Source organism: Carassius gibelio, chromosome A14, assembly GCF_023724105.1.
Source record: "Carassius gibelio isolate Cgi1373 ecotype wild population from Czech Republic chromosome A14, carGib1.2-hapl.c, whole genome shotgun sequence".
In the NCBI taxonomy this organism is placed as follows: Eukaryota; Metazoa; Chordata; class Actinopteri; order Cypriniformes; family Cyprinidae; genus Carassius; species Carassius gibelio.
This window is the reverse complement of record NC_068384.1, coordinates 521,091-537,787: the sequence shown is the minus strand read 5'-3', so window position 1 is coordinate 537,787 and position 16,697 is coordinate 521,091. Positions and strand designations below refer to the sequence as shown.

Sequence of the window (16,697 nt, the reverse complement as noted above, 5' to 3'; positions counted from 1 at the left end):
TAAGTTGAAAATCTAAAATTACTAAAAAGGAAAACTGATTCAAAAAGGTAAATATAAATATTTTAGAATATTTAAATTTTTTTAGAGGTATTGTATTCTCAGTATAGGATTTTTGTAAATAAATAAAGTAGTCACCAATGGGTTCCTGAATGAACAAGGGGTTATGGGAAGTAAATATAATAATTGTACACCATTTGACCTATACCGTATGTTCTGACGATATGTTTCCCTCCTTTTTTCAAACTACCCAAAGAAATAAGGATTTCAGGCACAGGTAAGTTGTGTGTAAGACATGCATGTATTATGTAAAAAAATTAAGATAGGTAACTTTTTTTTTTTTTTTAAATCAACAACAAAATCATTTGTGACCCCTCTGGCCCTTTTTTATTTTTATGGAACTACATTTCCAAAGGGTGTCTATAGAAAACGAACCCAGGTTTGTTACTAATACCAGAAGATGTCAAGGCACATTTTATGAAAGATGTTTGCACATCACCACATTTTTTTGTCTGTCTGAAAGATTTACTGCAACCATGTAAGAAGATTTAGGATTATGTTGCAGTGGCCGACACTTTGGGCCTTGAGCTCAAAGGAGTACCACTGTTTCACATTTTCACATCTGGATTTTACACAGACCAGTGCCTCTGAGTGTGAATTGGTTTCCAAACAGTCCAGGATATCGATCTAATAGAGTAAGCTCAGCGTGCAAGAATAGCCTTAAAATAGCTTTTGATTGAAATGTGAAAAGGTTTGTCTGATCCCATATGAGAAGGTCACAGATCTCCACACCATCATGCACAAAGTCTCAACTGGACTGGTCATTTAACCACTAATGGCATTCCTGGAGGGGCCACACTAACTCGTTCAGAAAGGAGCAGGGTGATTGGAAGACAGAATTAATGAATGCAAATAAGCGTAGCGTTCTGAAAAGCCATCAGTTGTTGACAGTCATTAAGATATGCTTTCCCCGCAAGGGAACAGGAATGATCGAAATAATCTGGCAGTCTTGAAGTCGTCATCACAGCCTCCGCAAACATGTTCCAGTCACATCACATTTACTTCTCTTTCACACATTCTTTTTCTCATCTGTCAGGAGCTCACACCCTTTTGATAGATGCGAAAAGCATACTGCAATTCTCTCACCATCTTTAATTATATTAATATTCTAATCAGTCTCTCATTTCATCTGCCATCTTCAATTGCAATGTTAGACCAATAATTTATGAGTCGCGCTGACTTGGCTTGACAGCAAACTAATGTCTTCACTAATAACTCCTACTGTTTATATGTCTCTCCCCAAGTAACAATCCCGCTCACCGCTACTACCTGACAACAGATCCCATGACGGGGCGGCTATATGTGTCCGACACCAACTCCAGACGCATCTATAGCCCACAGGGGCTTCCGGCCAGATCAGAGCCGCAGCAGAATGTGGAGGTGGTGGCGGGAACAGGAGATCACTGTCTTCCCTTTGATGAAACTCAGTGTGGAGATGGAGGACCAGCCACCGAGGCTCTCCTCACAGGACCCAAAGGTATTATTACATGATCATTAAAACTGACAATCAAAAGGGTCATGCATTCTTTTAAAGGAAAGAGATGAGAAACATGGGTTCTTCAAACTTCAGAAATAGCTGCAATGAATCTTCTGAGGCGTCTGGCACACTTTGATTGACATGAAAGATCATCCCAAAGCTCTGTTAGCTTTTAAACACTGTATTGTGTAGTGATGTTTTTGATTGCCACTTCAACGAGGGAAACGGGATCTGACAGCCCCGGGATACATACTAAATTATTTGACTGAGCCAGACACAATGGATTGATGAAGCTTCTTTGAACGACTCGTGACTTCACTGACATAAATTATAAAATGTCACACTCGTCTGGTGAATATAGACAAACTATTTCAACATATAATCTAGTCATGCAGAAAAATATGTTTTGATTGTTTTTCAATAAAATGTCATTTACACATGAATGCATGCATTGAATGATGGATACATTAGTTATCATATTTCCTGTGTAGATGGGTACATAATGTGTTGAATTGATGGAATGTGCACACATTTTGGTTGTAACTATAAAAATCAAAAGGCATTTAGCATGCATGCAGTTTCCTTGGTTAGGACTGAGATTTCTGCCATGATGTCAGTTCACTGTTTTTGTCAGGCACACAAACTCTCAGTTCTACCACTCAGCTAGGCACGCATTTAGCAAGCGGCAGTTACTATAGCAACCCACACTTTCATAATTTGGGTTTAAAAGTGGGTTTGATGCTTTCCCACTCCATGCATTTGTCAAATACCCTGAGCAGACATGTAGACAGACTGAGACGGAGTGAGCGAGAGTGAACACGGGCTGAAATGCTAGAGGGAGGGTGAGATGTCCTAATACATCCTATTCCACTTTCTCCTTAAGAAATAATTCAGCAGTGGGAGGCAAGATGTGAATAATTGAGGGCGATGCTTTCTGCAGTGACCTGAGTAATGGGAAGCCAAACATGACACATGTACCCGCTGCCTAGATCAGTCAAGCAAAGACCACAGCTGTGTGACCTGCACATTTAGTTCCTTCCTCTATTCTCTCCAGGGATCACTGTTGACAAGAACGGACTGATCTACTTTGTGGATGGGACCGTAATCCGGAAGGTGGATCAGAATGGCATCATCTCCACCTTACTGGGGTCCAATGACCTTGCCTCTGCTCGACCTCTGAGCTGTGACTCAGTTATGGACATCCATCAGGTGAATAGTGAAAATTGCTCAAATCAACACATGCAAGTAATTTATCATGACTCATGGAAAGACCTAAATGAGTTTTGGTCCTAGTACAATAAGGTAACTTTGTTAACATGAATGCATTGATATCATGAACTAACAATGAATTAAAAATGTTAAATAAGTAAAAGAAAAAAAGAAAATAAATGTATTGCTCTTTTTTGATATTTATTATTAATATATTAGGGCTGTGCAAAAAATCGAATTGCGATTTTCATGCACATCTCATCAGTAAAGACGCTCCTTTAATTTGAAGTATTATCTCCAGCACGTGTGTTTAGATCAGGGTTGCCAGGTTTTAACAACAAATCCTTCCCCGTTGCTTCTCAAAACTAGTCCAAAACGAATCGCGATTCCAGGAGGTTCCCAGATTTTAAAAAAATGCTTCCCGGGGTTAAAATATACGGGGTTTTTTGGCATGGTTGTCTTGGTAAAATTCGCATTTTAGGGGCTAAATATCACGTTATTGGTATTGGGGTTGCTTCGAACCACGGACTTGGCAACACTGGTACAGGTGGAGCGGCAGTTACTACACAGAGCCATAGTCTACCGACAACTAACACAAAATCGCTTTCAAAATCGACAAAGAATCGCCACCGATTTTAAAATCGATTTTGTGTAGATTGTCAGTGAATTACGGCTCTGTGTAGTAAATGCCAACCATTGTTGCCAAGTCTGTGGTAAGTTTTTCATGTCCGCGAATCGTGGCGACAATACCAATAACGTGATATTTAGCCCCTAAAATGCGAATTTTACTAAGGTAACCATGCCATAAAACTAAAATTTTAAGCCCGGAAAGCAATTCTTTTTCGGGGAGCCTTCTGGAAGCACGATTGGGCTAGTTTTGGACTAGTTTTGAGAAGCAACTGGGCAGGATTTGTTGTGAAAACCTGGCAACCATGATCTGAACGCACGTGCTGGAGATATACTTCTAATTACAGGAGCATCTTTACTGATGAGATGTGCATGAAAATCGCATTCGATTTATATATATATATCTTTATAAATGGAAGTGGAGTTATATAAACTATAGCAGCTGCATATCTTTTTGAACAATGCCTTTCGTCTTATCCCTCTGCCTTTAGGTGTCTTTAGAATGGCCGACAGATCTGGCTGTTAGTCCGATGGATAACTCATTGTTTGTGCTGGACGGCGGTGTAGTTTTGCGGATCACTGAGGAGGGGCAGGTCAGTGTGGCAGCAGGCAGACCCCTTCACTGCCCCATGGCTTCTACAGACATCTTGGTGACAGAAACACAGCAAGCCACGCAAACCCATCTGGAATCCCCAAGCGCCATCACTGTCTCCTTCAATGGAGTGCTGCACATCGCAGAGACAGACGAGAGGAAGATGAGCCGCATACGCAGTGTGGCAGCAGATGGCGAGCTCACTCACCTGGCTGGGGCGCCTTCAGACTGCGACTGCAAGACCGATGTCAACTGTGATTGTTACCTTACAGGAGACGGCTTCGCTAAAGATGCTCGGCTGAATGGGCCGTCCTCTCTCGCGGCAGCTCCGGATGGAACCCTGTATGTAGCTGACCTGGGAAACGTTCGCATTCGAGCGATTGGAAAAAACAAGCCTGCACTTAACAGTATGGGCTTGTATGAAGTGGCATCGTCCATGGAGCAGGAAGTATACATGTTTGACAGTAATGGCACGCACCAGCACACGGCCAACCTGATCACTGGAGACTTCAAATACAACTTTAGCTATAGCAATGAAGGAGATCTGACCTCAGTGGCCGACAGTTATGGGAACACGCTACGGATTCGCCGGGATGCCAGCCGCCTTCCTGTCCGCATCGTTGCACCTGACAACCAGGTTATTTGGCTAACTGTAGGCTCGAGTGGTGGGCTGAAGACCCTTGGCACACAGGGGCGTGAACAGGTGCTGCTAACTTACCATGGCAACAGTGGTCTACTGGCAACCAAGAGCACTGCCAATGGATGGACAACATTCTATGAGTAAGAGTGTTTTAGCGTTTCTGATTGCTATGCTTTGTTTGCCAGTAAACATTGGTAAACATTGCTATTATCGCTCAAATTTAGGGTCAGCAATTTGAACAAGTTCTAAATCTTGACTCATACATGGACTCAAAACATTTCTGCTACAGACATGAATGATATCTAAAATCAAGCTGGTAATTCTGGAGAGGTTTATACTGTTTATTTTCTAAGTAGTCACACCTTGCCTGGTGGATGATGAATTGGGAAACATCCAAGAATTCTGAAAGAGGACCTGAATCATTTCTAGGGAACAACACAGAAGTAATATAGACTTTAAAACAGATAGCACAGTAGAAAAGTGCGTATTCATATGGAATGCATTAAATGCAACATCCTTCTCTTTTTCAGCTATGACACAGAGGGACGACTGACCAATGTAACTTTTCCTACTGGTGTGGTTACCAGCCTGGCCTATGACATGGATACTGTCTCTACAGTAGAAAGAGAAAGTTCTGAACGAGATGAAGCTGCAATCATAACTACAAACCAGTCAGCAATTCAAAATGTCCTCACATTACATCAAGGTAACCCTTAATCTTTTGAATATAAATAAATATTTTGGCATATTATGTCATTAGAGGTCGAAGATTTTTCATAATTTTTAATAGTTTGAAAACTTACTCATCAGAATTGACACAGATTATCTTCAGACCATCCTAGCAAACAGCTAGCTCCTGGCAAAAAGATTTTTGATAGACCCATCCGTTCTCAAAAAACGTGCAAACAAATCAACTAAAAGTTTGCCAAATCGGACCTGAGGGTTTTTCTCTCCAACACTTTGTTATATTTAGACCAAACTTTGTGTGTTATAATAACCATGACCTGAGGCTACCTGCATAGCTTTGGGTCAGAGTCACCTAATGGTCAGGAAATATGAAAAAAAAAAAAAAAACTTATGAATGACTTAAGAATGGTTTGGTCACAAAAATGGTCTCTTAAGATTCAGTGCAGCATGCTGAACTAAACAATACCCAATTTTCCCATGTCAGCAATTTTGGGCATCAGCTATTTAGAATTTCCTCATAAAATGCTTGATTGCATTGGTGTATCATTATGAAACACAGTATGTGTCTTCGGCACCATGCCCTGATGGTACTCAAAAAGTTTCATGATGGTGTGATAAAAAGTGATTTTCAAAATTGCTAATAACTTTTGAGTATATTAGCCTATTGTAATGAATCTGATCTCATTATAGAATCTTTGGATCATGCCGAGAACATGGATACCAATTTTACCATAGTCAGCTGAACTTCCTGTCCACCATTTTGATTTGTTGAAATATTACTTTCTCAAACTCAGCCCAGATCTTTAATTCGATTTTGACTAAATTTGACTTGGATCCTCTTCAGACCATGCTGACAAAAAGTTTACATGAAATTATTGGCATGAGGCCAAGCTGATACTGAGGCTGGAACTCTGGAGTACTTTGGCATTAGGGCTGCAGCTATCGATTCTTTTTGTAATCGATTAATCTAGCACTTAATCGATCGATTAATCGAGTAATCGGATAAAATGGTTTGTGTGTGTTTTTGAACAACCAAAACAAATAATGCATAACAAAAATGATGTGGCTGTAAAATGAACAAGCATTTGGCTTTTATTTCTCAACAGAGGTATTTATTTCCATGTCCAAAAGCTTGGCTCCAAAAGTTAAGTGCCAAGTTGGCATTGCCAACAATTATAGAACAATGTACAGTTATGTATAACATGTATTATAAAACTAATATGAATATAAACTTAGTTTTTTGTCTTCTTAATACACAACATTACAAAAAAAGGATTGCACCTTCTGCAAATTTAGTTTAGTTAACCTGAGAACAAAAATTGAATATAAAATATCAAGCCAAACAGGTACACAATGTATAAAATGTATAAAAAAAATTATGTAAATAAAACAATTATAAACAATTATAAATAATAAGCTGTAATCTCAAAACAAACATCAAAATGTACGTGTGTGTGTGTGTGTGTGTTTGTGTGTGTGTGAAGGCGTTCTTTTTTTAGGCTATAGGCTACTCTCTTGCAATTGAACGTGATATTTACGTTTACTACTTTAAAACGTCATCAAAGTTAAACATCATATCTAGTCAAACCGCATCACGACATCGCTACAAATGCAGTATGGGATTAAAATCAGCGAACATCAATAGGCTTAGACTACGTTAACTTACCTTGTTTCAGCGATGCTTGGTGAAACAGCATAGAGTGGATGTCTTCTGTTCAGATGCTGATTCATGGAAGATGTGCTGTTGTGGTATGCCAGCTCTATTTTGCAGTAGAGACACTGCACCTTGTTCTCTTCTTTATTAAGTGTGTAATGATCCCACACTTTAGACAATTTCTGCCGTTTATTTATAGATCTATTCTCCGCCATCGCGCCAACTAAATTCAAAAGGTCTGTGTGAATAAACGGTCCGTGTGACACAATCAAATCCCTGCGCCGCGCGTATAGTGCGCGTCATAGGAATTTAACGAGGCTTCGAGGCAGAGTTTTTGCCTCGAGGAATTTTTGTAATCGAGTAACTCGAGGAATCGTTTCAGCCCTATTTGGCATATTGACAACAAACGTTTAACTCATCCCAAAAGCTTTAATTACTCATTGTTGCATCTGAACTCATCTGATGCCCCATGCCATGCGTAGTTTCTCAATTTTGACTCCGTTGTGCTTGGCCAATTAATTGCTGCTTGCAGTTATGTTTTATGTTTTCTTTTTTTATTTTGCAGATCAGCTGAAGAACAACTATGTGATTGGTTATGACCATTCCTTGTGGATTCTGTATGCCAATGGAATGAACACTCACTACCAGACGGAACCACACATTCTGGCTGGTGCATCCTCCCCTACGCTGGCACGAAGAAATATGACCCTACCTGATGACAGCGGGCAAAACTTGGTTGAATGGCGCTTTCGTAAAGAGCAGACAAGGACGAAGGTCACTGTGTTTGGACGCAAGTTACGAGTACGTAAGTCCATTTATAGAGGACAATGGTTTGGCAAATGGTTTAAAGTCTGAGACTGAATCTACTGCTTGTTAAAAGCAACCACAGCACAGTTTTGAATGTATTAGTCATATTGTAACACTTAACATCTGTCTTGAGGTTCATCTGACCTCAGTCATAATAGACTATTTAAAAAAAAAAATCATGCAAGATTTCTTGCTCTTCTTTTTGTGTAGATGTGTATTCTTGCAAATTAAATTAAGTAAATTTGGCATGAAGATGCCACCCAGCTGTTTTTAGGAGAGAACAACAGTTTTACAGAGAAAATCAATTCTAAAATTGAAGTAGCCTACATTGCAAGATGATTTAATAGTTTAAGCGTGCCACTAAGCCACTTGGTTTTATAAAGTTGAGCTATTAATTATGAGACTCATTTTCACACTAAGATTCAAGTCTTTATGATGTAAACCAAGGCAACTCTGACAGAAATTTTTTTTTGTCAATTTTCTTGCCTATTTTTCTTGTTATTTTACTGTTGCCGTACCAATTTTGTGTCTCTCCTCTGCCTGCACTTCAAGGTAAATGGACGGAACATTTTGTCTGTTGATTATGACCGAGCGCTGAGGATTGAAAAGATCTATGATGATCACCGTAAATTCCTTCTGAAGATTGGTTATGACACAGCAGGTCAGCCCACTCTCTGGATGCCAAGTAGCAAGCTGCTGCCTGTCAACCTTACTCGCAATAGCAATGGGCAGTTGAGTGCCATACACTGGGGCTCTGTCTCAGAGAGGGCCGAGTATGATGGACAAGGCCGTCTGCTTTCCAGAACATTTCCCGATGGGAAGACCTGGCGCTACACATATCTGGAGAAGGTACAGGCCAGTGGAAATTGCTTTTAGTGATGTATGTGATATGCAGTAGACATCAAGAGATTTGTCAGTAGACTCTGCCAAATATACACTGCTTACCACCAATGTAAATCTTTTTTGACTTAATCACTTTAGCTCAATGTATTGTTTAAAAAAAAAAAAAATCAAATCTTACCGTACCCAAACTTTTGAACTATATATACCCTTAAATAAAAACAAAGATTTGATCATAATTTATACAACCTACACATGATTTCCTTTTCTTTCATGGAACAATACAAAACTAAAGACATGACATATGAAAAAATATGCTTGTCAATAAATGAAATGAGGGCTAGTAAATGGTGAAGAATTGTTATTTTTGGGTGAATATATAGCAAAAACTTTTGTATCCTAATAAGATTAACCAACTAGTGTGACTCTTAACATACAATTAGTTTATTTTAATTCCTCCTGGTTTATGCAAGTTATTTTCTTCTTTTTTGTAGTCCACTGTCCTGATACTTGCAAGTCAGCGGCAGTATGTCTTTGAATATGACCCTCAGGGAGGTCTTTCAGCAGTCACTATGCCTAGTGTGGCACGATACACTATGGAGACCATACGCTCGGTGTCTTACTACCGCAATCTTTACCATATGCCTGAGAGCAACGCTTCTGTCGCTGTAGACTACAGTGAGGATGGCAGGCTCCTGAGAGTGGCACAGCTGGGCACAGGACGGAGAGTCCTTTACCGGTACCGCTGGCACAACAAACTCTCAGAGGTTCTGTACGATAGCACTCGCGTCAGCTTCACCTATGATGAGACAGCAGGTGTGCTGAAGACGGTCAATTTGCAGAGTGAGGGTTTTATATGCACCATTAGATACAGGCAGCTTGGCCCACTGGTAGACCGACAGATCTACCGCTTCAGTGAGGACGGAATGGTAAATGCTCGCTTTGACTACGCTTATGACAGTAGTCTGCGTGTGACGAGTATTCAGGGGGTCATCAATGAAACCCCACTGCCTATTGACCTTTATCAGTATGATGACATCTCAGGGAAAGTGGAGCAGTTCGGCAAATTTGGCGTCATCTATTATGACATCAACCAGATCATCTCTACCTCTGTCATGACTTACACCAAACACTTTGACGGACATGGTCGGGTTCGAGAGATTCAGTATGAATTATTCCGGTCTCTGCTCTTCTGGATCACGGTCCAGTATGACGATATGGGCAGAGTAACCAAGCGGGAAATGAAGATTGGCTCGTTTGCTAATGCTACCAAGTACAGTTATGAATATGATGTGGACGGGCAATTGCAGACAGTCTACCTCAATGAGAAAATGACATGGCGCTACAGCTATGACTTAAACGGGAACATACACCTGCTGAGTCCAGCAAACAGCGCACGAATCATGCCCCTCCGTTATGACCTGCGAGACCGTATAACTCGTCTTGGAGATCTGCAGTATGAGTTGGACGAAGATGGGTTTCTTTGCCAGAGAGGCTCTGAGATCTTCCAGTACAACTCCAATGGCCACCTAGAATGTGTCTACAGTAAATCCAACGGCTGGTCTGTCCAGTACCGTTACGATGGTTTGGGAAGAAGAGTATCAACAAAGTCCAGCATAGGACAACACCTGCAGTTCTTCTATGCTGATCTGAGCTACCCAAGCAGGATAACACATGTCTACAACCATTCCAGCTCTCAGATTACCTCTCTATACTATGACCTGCAGGGACACTTGTTTGCAATGGAGATCAGCAGTGGAGCAGAGTTCTACATCGCTTGTGATAACATAGGATCACCACTGGCTGTCTTTGGCAGTGATGGTACCCTGCTCAAGCAGATTCATTATACAGCCTATGGCGAGGTCTACTTGGACTCCAATCCTGACATTCAGCTGGTGATTGGGTTTCATGGAGGACTTTATGAACCTCTAACAAAACTGCTTCATTTTGGAGTGAGGGATTATGACATCATGTCAGGTCGCTGGACTGCACCTGACTTCATGCAGTGGGAGAAAATCATCAAGAACCCAGGCCCTTTCAATCTCTACATGTTCCGAAACAACAACCCAATAAGTAAAGTGCAGAAAGTTAGAGACTACTTAACAGGTATGGGATGGATTAATATCTGTATATTAAAATAAGTTCTGCTAGTAACATATCTGCTATACACTGCACATTTCATTGCATATCTCCAATCTTAAATTCTGATTTGTAATTTAGTCATTGATATTTGCTACAGATGTGAACACCTGGCTGGTCACATTTGGATTCCATCTCCATAATAGTATCCCTGGTTTCCCTATCCCCATTTCTGAGATGACACAAGCCTCTTATGAACTGGCCAAAAGTCAAGTGTGGGACGACCTGACAGTAAGTTTATTGTGGATCAATATCTTTACGTACAGTACTAGTATAAAGGGTTATTATAGTTAATTGAATCTAAAACCATAAAAAACATTACTTTCCATTACTTTAAATAAGAGTAACGTAAACTGAAATACAATCAATTTAAAAATATAGACATATTTTAATTCAGCAGTTGCCAAGGCAACATTTCTCATTTTCATTTTGTTGAACTTGATGTACTACAAAAAAAATAAAAAATAAATAATAATAATAATAATAATAATAATAATAATAATAATAATAATAAATATAAATATATATATATATATATATATATATATATATATATATATATATATATATATATATAATATATATAAAAACCTATGACAAAAAACTACTAAAACTTTATATTAAATATTTCAAATTAAAATGATAAAATAAAAAAAGTAATGCAAAATAATAATAAAACATAGTATAATAAAACTATCAGAGTGAGAATATTAGATCAGAGTCTGAGATTTGTTTTGGATTATTATATTATATTATTACCCTGGTAGTAGGTTTTTTGTATCATTACATCTTCAACTAATAGTACCAGGATTTTTATAATAATAATAATTTATAATAAAATGATAAAAGCTGTATTTCTACAAAAAATAAATAAAGAAATCCAAATTAAAAATAATTGTATCTCCATTTTTTTTAGATCTTGTAATACCCTTTGAATAATTGGAATGGAATGGAACTATAGCCACATGTTTCTGTAAAATGTTTATTTTCTTCTTTTATAGGCCAGCTTTGCAGTCCAGCAGCACGTCATCCGACAAGCTGAAGCATTTCTATCATTTGGGGATCTGCCACAGGTTGAGTTCGGCCCTAGCCACAGGGCTGATAAACCCTGGCTGTGGTTTGCCTCAAGTGATTCTTTGATAGGTCGCGGGATCATGCTGGCCCTTTACAAGGGTATCGTGATAACTCGCGCACTAAGCCTGGCTAATGAGGATTGCGTCAAGGTTGCCAACATCCTCAATGGCGCACTTTACTTGAAAGACCTGCACTTTATTTTGGATGGCAGAGACACACACTTCTTTGTGAAAATGAATTCTCCTGAAGCAGACCTGGCAGCGCTGCGGCTTACTAGCGGACGGAAAGAACTTGAGAATGCGGTGAACGTGACGGTGTCGCAGTCCACAGCTGTGCTAGGTGGCCGCACCCGGCGCTTCGCAGATGTGGAGTTTCAGAGGGGGGCTCTCACCCTGCACGTGCGCTACGGGGCGTCTCTGGATGAGGAACGAGTGCGTGTTTTAGAGCTGGCCCGACAGAGGGCTCTCGCCATCTCGTGGGCACGTGAGCAGCAGCGGGTCCGGAACGGAGAGGAAGGATCCCGCCTATGGACTGAGGGAGAGAGGAGGCAGCTTCTCAGCAGCGGACGAGTGCAAGGCTACGATGGATACTATGTGCTGTCGGTAGAGCAGTATCCTGAGCTAGCCGACAGCGTCAGCAACATTCAGTTCCTCAGACAAAATGAGATTGGCAAAAGGTAGTGAACAGACCATTATTAGCCACTTACATACATGCAATTTGTTATAGGAGAATAAGTTAAGCGGACACATTTATTTCATTCTCAGTTTGTAAAAATGCTACTACTCCTAGTCAAATAAGAAGTGTACTACCTAGGGGAAAAAAAGAGTATTAAAACAACGCTGTGCGTTGTGAAACATTGTGTTTTCTCAAGACCTATTTAAGGCCTTAGCAAGGTTACAATTGTGGAGCACAATGAATTTATGAACTTTGCATCAAGAGACAGGCCAGATTCATAAAGCTGTTGATATCTTTATTTAACTATTTATTATTAATTTTTACAAGCACTATTCAAATATGTCCCTACAGAGAAAAATGGCATACCTTTTGGAAAATGAAAAATGTTTACATATGCATATCACTATACCACTGCAAAAATACCATGTGATGTCAGGTGGGTTATTGTAGCCAGCTATACACTGTAATATTTTTATATTTATTCAGATTTGTCTCTTTTTCCTGTAAACTCCTGTTCATGAATATCATAATAGAAAAAAAAAATATGTTGTTGGCAATCATGCCCTGCAATGATAACAATCCTAAAATATTTTTATTTAGGTCTGATTCTACATTTTAGTTACAAACAAAAAGTGTTTTATAAACATTTGACACTTTGATTTACAGCCATCTTACGTCATACTTTGACTGAATAAACTGTACATATAATGAATAAAATGGCAACACAGCACAGAAAATATGTAAATGTCTATTTATGTAAATGTGCGTTTACCTGCATATTTGTTTTAATTAAAAGCAATTATCTGCTCATTTGGTTACAGGTAATAAGGCAAATATCTGTGAAAATTGTACTTAAAAAAAAAAAAAGTTTTTTTTTACAGATTTTTTTGTTATGAGAACAGATCAAATTAAAATGGTTCATAAAGAACATTATACACTTTGGCCTAGTTTCATGGTCTTGGCAATACAACAGCAAGTAACCTTTGAAAAATCCTTTTGTCCGCTAACGCTAAACTGCTTTTTCTATATGCATATTGATGAACTAAGAATTGAACTGTGGCAGTCTGAAGTTATATATGACAGGTTATGTGAATTCATTTTAATCAAAGGCAAAACTGCATAAGTCATGAGTAAAACTGACTTTCATCTGCTTTGGCGATTAATGGTAAATGGTCCCTAAATATTAACTTACATTTATAATTGCTCTGTAAAATCTGATTAATGAGTGATCAAAGGCAAAAACACACTCAAAAAACCCATTGACCCTGGGACGATGGAACCGGAAGTGCTAAAATGCTAACTTGCTTCCAGGCTTTTGCCTACAAAGTGACATCATAGTTCCACCACTCAATAACTGCTCCAATGTAAACTGTACACATTTAAAGCAACCGCATGTCGTTTTGTTTTCGAGTTTGGAGCCCCTACAGTTGACTGTGGAATGTAAAGCAATCTGCCCTTTTCATGGAATTTGATGCACCAGGGGATTCTGTTTTTATATATATATATATATATATATATATATATATATATATATATTAGTGCTGTCAATCGATTAAAAAAAATTAACTAATTAATCGCAAATTTTTTTTAAATTAATCGCGATTAATCGCAATTAAAAGACTGAAACTTTTTGGATATGTAAATGTAAAATGTAAATAATTAATGTAAACTCAAGACAAAGAAACTATTTAAATTCAAAATATGATTGTTTATTGGAATTTTTGTTTAACTTGTAACTTGATTTAACTTGATTTTCTCATGTAAACAACATACCTGCAATAAACCATCAATTTCCTCCAAATTAACTGTTGGCTTGAAAGCCATATTTATTACAGAAATAAAAACACAGGCATGTAAGTACCATTTGAATTTCAAAACAATCAATGTCAATAAAAAACAAAAATGATTTCCATGTTGAATTCTAAGTGGACTGCAAAAAAATTCCAAAGTATAGTCATTGCCAGTGCTTTAAGTGGCCAGTACGCACAGGTACTCAGTACCGCCACTTCCAAATATAGCTCTTGAGCGTACCGCCACCTCTCCGTGCGCCCAGAACGTGCTTGTAGCGTACCGGTACGCTCATTTGGACATCTGTTTTAATAGAGGTTTTAATCTTTTACCTGCACTGCCGATTTTCAGAGCGCCCTTCACAATGCAAGCTTCCTAATTCATCCCACCCAGAGCAGAAACTACATTACCCATTCACGCTTAAGTTATACAAGTGAATAGCGCATGTGTCGCTTTTCCCACTGTTAAGTGTCAACAACTCAACGTGGCCGGAGAAGGTGTGTGAAACTCGTTGTGAGTTATACTAAAGCAAAATCTTGAGTATTTATTGTCTGATAAACATTAAAATCTGTCTGCGGAGGTTGAGTCGTCCTGCAGTCCCCGCTGGCTGCTCATTGGCTGCAGCATCTTTTTTCTAAGTTCTAAAAAAATACCTTAGACGGCAAGGCACAAATTTAGATATTCATTTATCTAATTAATCTATAGCCTATGCACAAAGACAATATGATCTTTTTGTTTTAAAGCTTGATGAAGAGAGAGAGCGCAAGTTGCTGCAGCTGCGAGGAGGACAGTGACGCACGCGTACAGGAGTGATTGACAGTTCGCGGCACTGTGTACAAAAAATACTCCGCTACACAATTATTTGTTATTTTCGTTTAAGCTTATTAACGTTAGCGTTACAGAAAGGTCTGATTTACGCACTGTTACAGTCATTGTTTTTTTGTTTTTTTTTAAACAATGACATTTGAGTTCATGATTTTAATGTTGCTGTTTCTGTGGCAGACTGAATGAAGAGTAATGTTTCTTGTGGCAGACTGAAGAGTAATCCGGCAGAGTTTTATACTGAAACTTTCCGTCTAAAAGTCCTTCCTTGGTCTTATCCATATTTCTTTGCACGTTGAACACACATAGGCCACAACTGAAAATAAAAAAAACTGCAACCGCGTTAATTGCGTTAATTTTTTTTAACGCGTTAAATATTTCAAATTAATCGAATGCGTTAACGCGCTAATTTTGACAGCACTAATATATATATATATATATATATATACAAAAAGGTGACATCATGCGCCAGACCACCAGTTATTAATTCTAGCTAAAATGAGCTCAGAGGACTTCAGTGTCATATATTGCTTTTTTGTTGTTGCTTGATTAAAACTTGAAAATGTTGAAAATTGTCATTAATCACTTACATTAATCACATTGTTCTAAACCCGTAAAAGCTTAATTCATCTTCAGAACACAATTTAAGATCATTTGGATGAAAACCGGGAGGCTTGTGACTGTCCCATTGACTGCCAAATAAATGACACTGTCAAAAGTCCAGAAAAGTATGAAAGACATCGACAGAAAAGTCCATCTGCCATCAGTGGTTGAATTTTATGAAGCGACAAGAATACTTCCTGTACGTGAAGAAAACAAAAATAACGATTCTCTCCACATCACCATAGCGCCATTTTGGAGAAAATGTATTCTTGTATTTTTGCTGTTGATATGTTTGATGAAAATTCAGGTCAAACAGTAAGCAGCATCTGAAACATGATTTACTACAGTTGTAATGTTGCAGTGTAAATTCATTCATTTGACTGGCAAAAGCTATAGTGTATATTGAATTTCTTGATCAAATATAAGAATTTGAGATGACAGATGACACATATTTAATAAGGTTAAAAAATATTGGCCTTTGTAAAGGGTAAATAACATCTTGGGGTGAATATTAAAAACAGATGCAGATTTAAGTATGTAAAAGCTGATAAAACAGTTGAAAGTATTGCTATTGCATAAATCTTTTACACCAATAAAAATGTTGGTGATGCCGTGCTTTTGTGGGGATATTTGGTATATAGGATATTTTCTGCTGATATGAAAAGTTCACTGTATGTCATAATAATACAATGCATTTTTGACATTGTGACGAAAGTATGTAATATAACATGCATTTCCATCAAAGTTTTGGTCTTAAATTTCACATAAGGTGGTATTAAAAAGATCATATCTGTAGACACTCTGTAACAGCACATAAAAGTGCGGGAACTTGATCAATTCTATATCAAGAGAGTAAAATAGAACAGGAGCTCACATAACATGGCTGTACTTTTAAAGTGAGGCGTTACGTAAAGCCCCTTTTTGATCTGGAGCTTTCTGCGAATCCCACGACTGCAATGTTCAGCAGGAAAGCTACAGAGACACGCAGCGCACCTCATACACAAAC

General features: G+C 38.5%; 1 protein-coding gene across 1 annotated transcript in view; it reads left to right on the top strand.

The window, feature by feature from the left end:
* LOC128027581 (teneurin-3-like) overlaps window positions 1–13,411 on the top strand; it is a 110,408-nt gene extending 96,997 nt beyond the window's left edge. Inside the window, exons 21-30 of the mRNA XM_052615321.1 lie at window positions 254–274; window positions 1,302–1,534; window positions 2,589–2,743; window positions 3,862–4,742; window positions 5,133–5,308; window positions 7,509–7,744; window positions 8,303–8,599; window positions 9,085–10,696; window positions 10,830–10,960; window positions 11,731–13,411. Of these exons, the coding sequence (XP_052471281.1) occupies window positions 254–274; window positions 1,302–1,534; window positions 2,589–2,743; window positions 3,862–4,742; window positions 5,133–5,308; window positions 7,509–7,744; window positions 8,303–8,599; window positions 9,085–10,696; window positions 10,830–10,960; window positions 11,731–12,483 (4,495 nt within the window). The 3' untranslated portion in view covers window positions 12,484–13,411. The remainder of the gene's footprint in view (window positions 1–253; window positions 275–1,301; window positions 1,535–2,588; window positions 2,744–3,861; window positions 4,743–5,132; window positions 5,309–7,508; window positions 7,745–8,302; window positions 8,600–9,084; window positions 10,697–10,829; window positions 10,961–11,730) is intronic.
* Window positions 13,412–16,697: the final 3,286 nt, after the last annotated feature.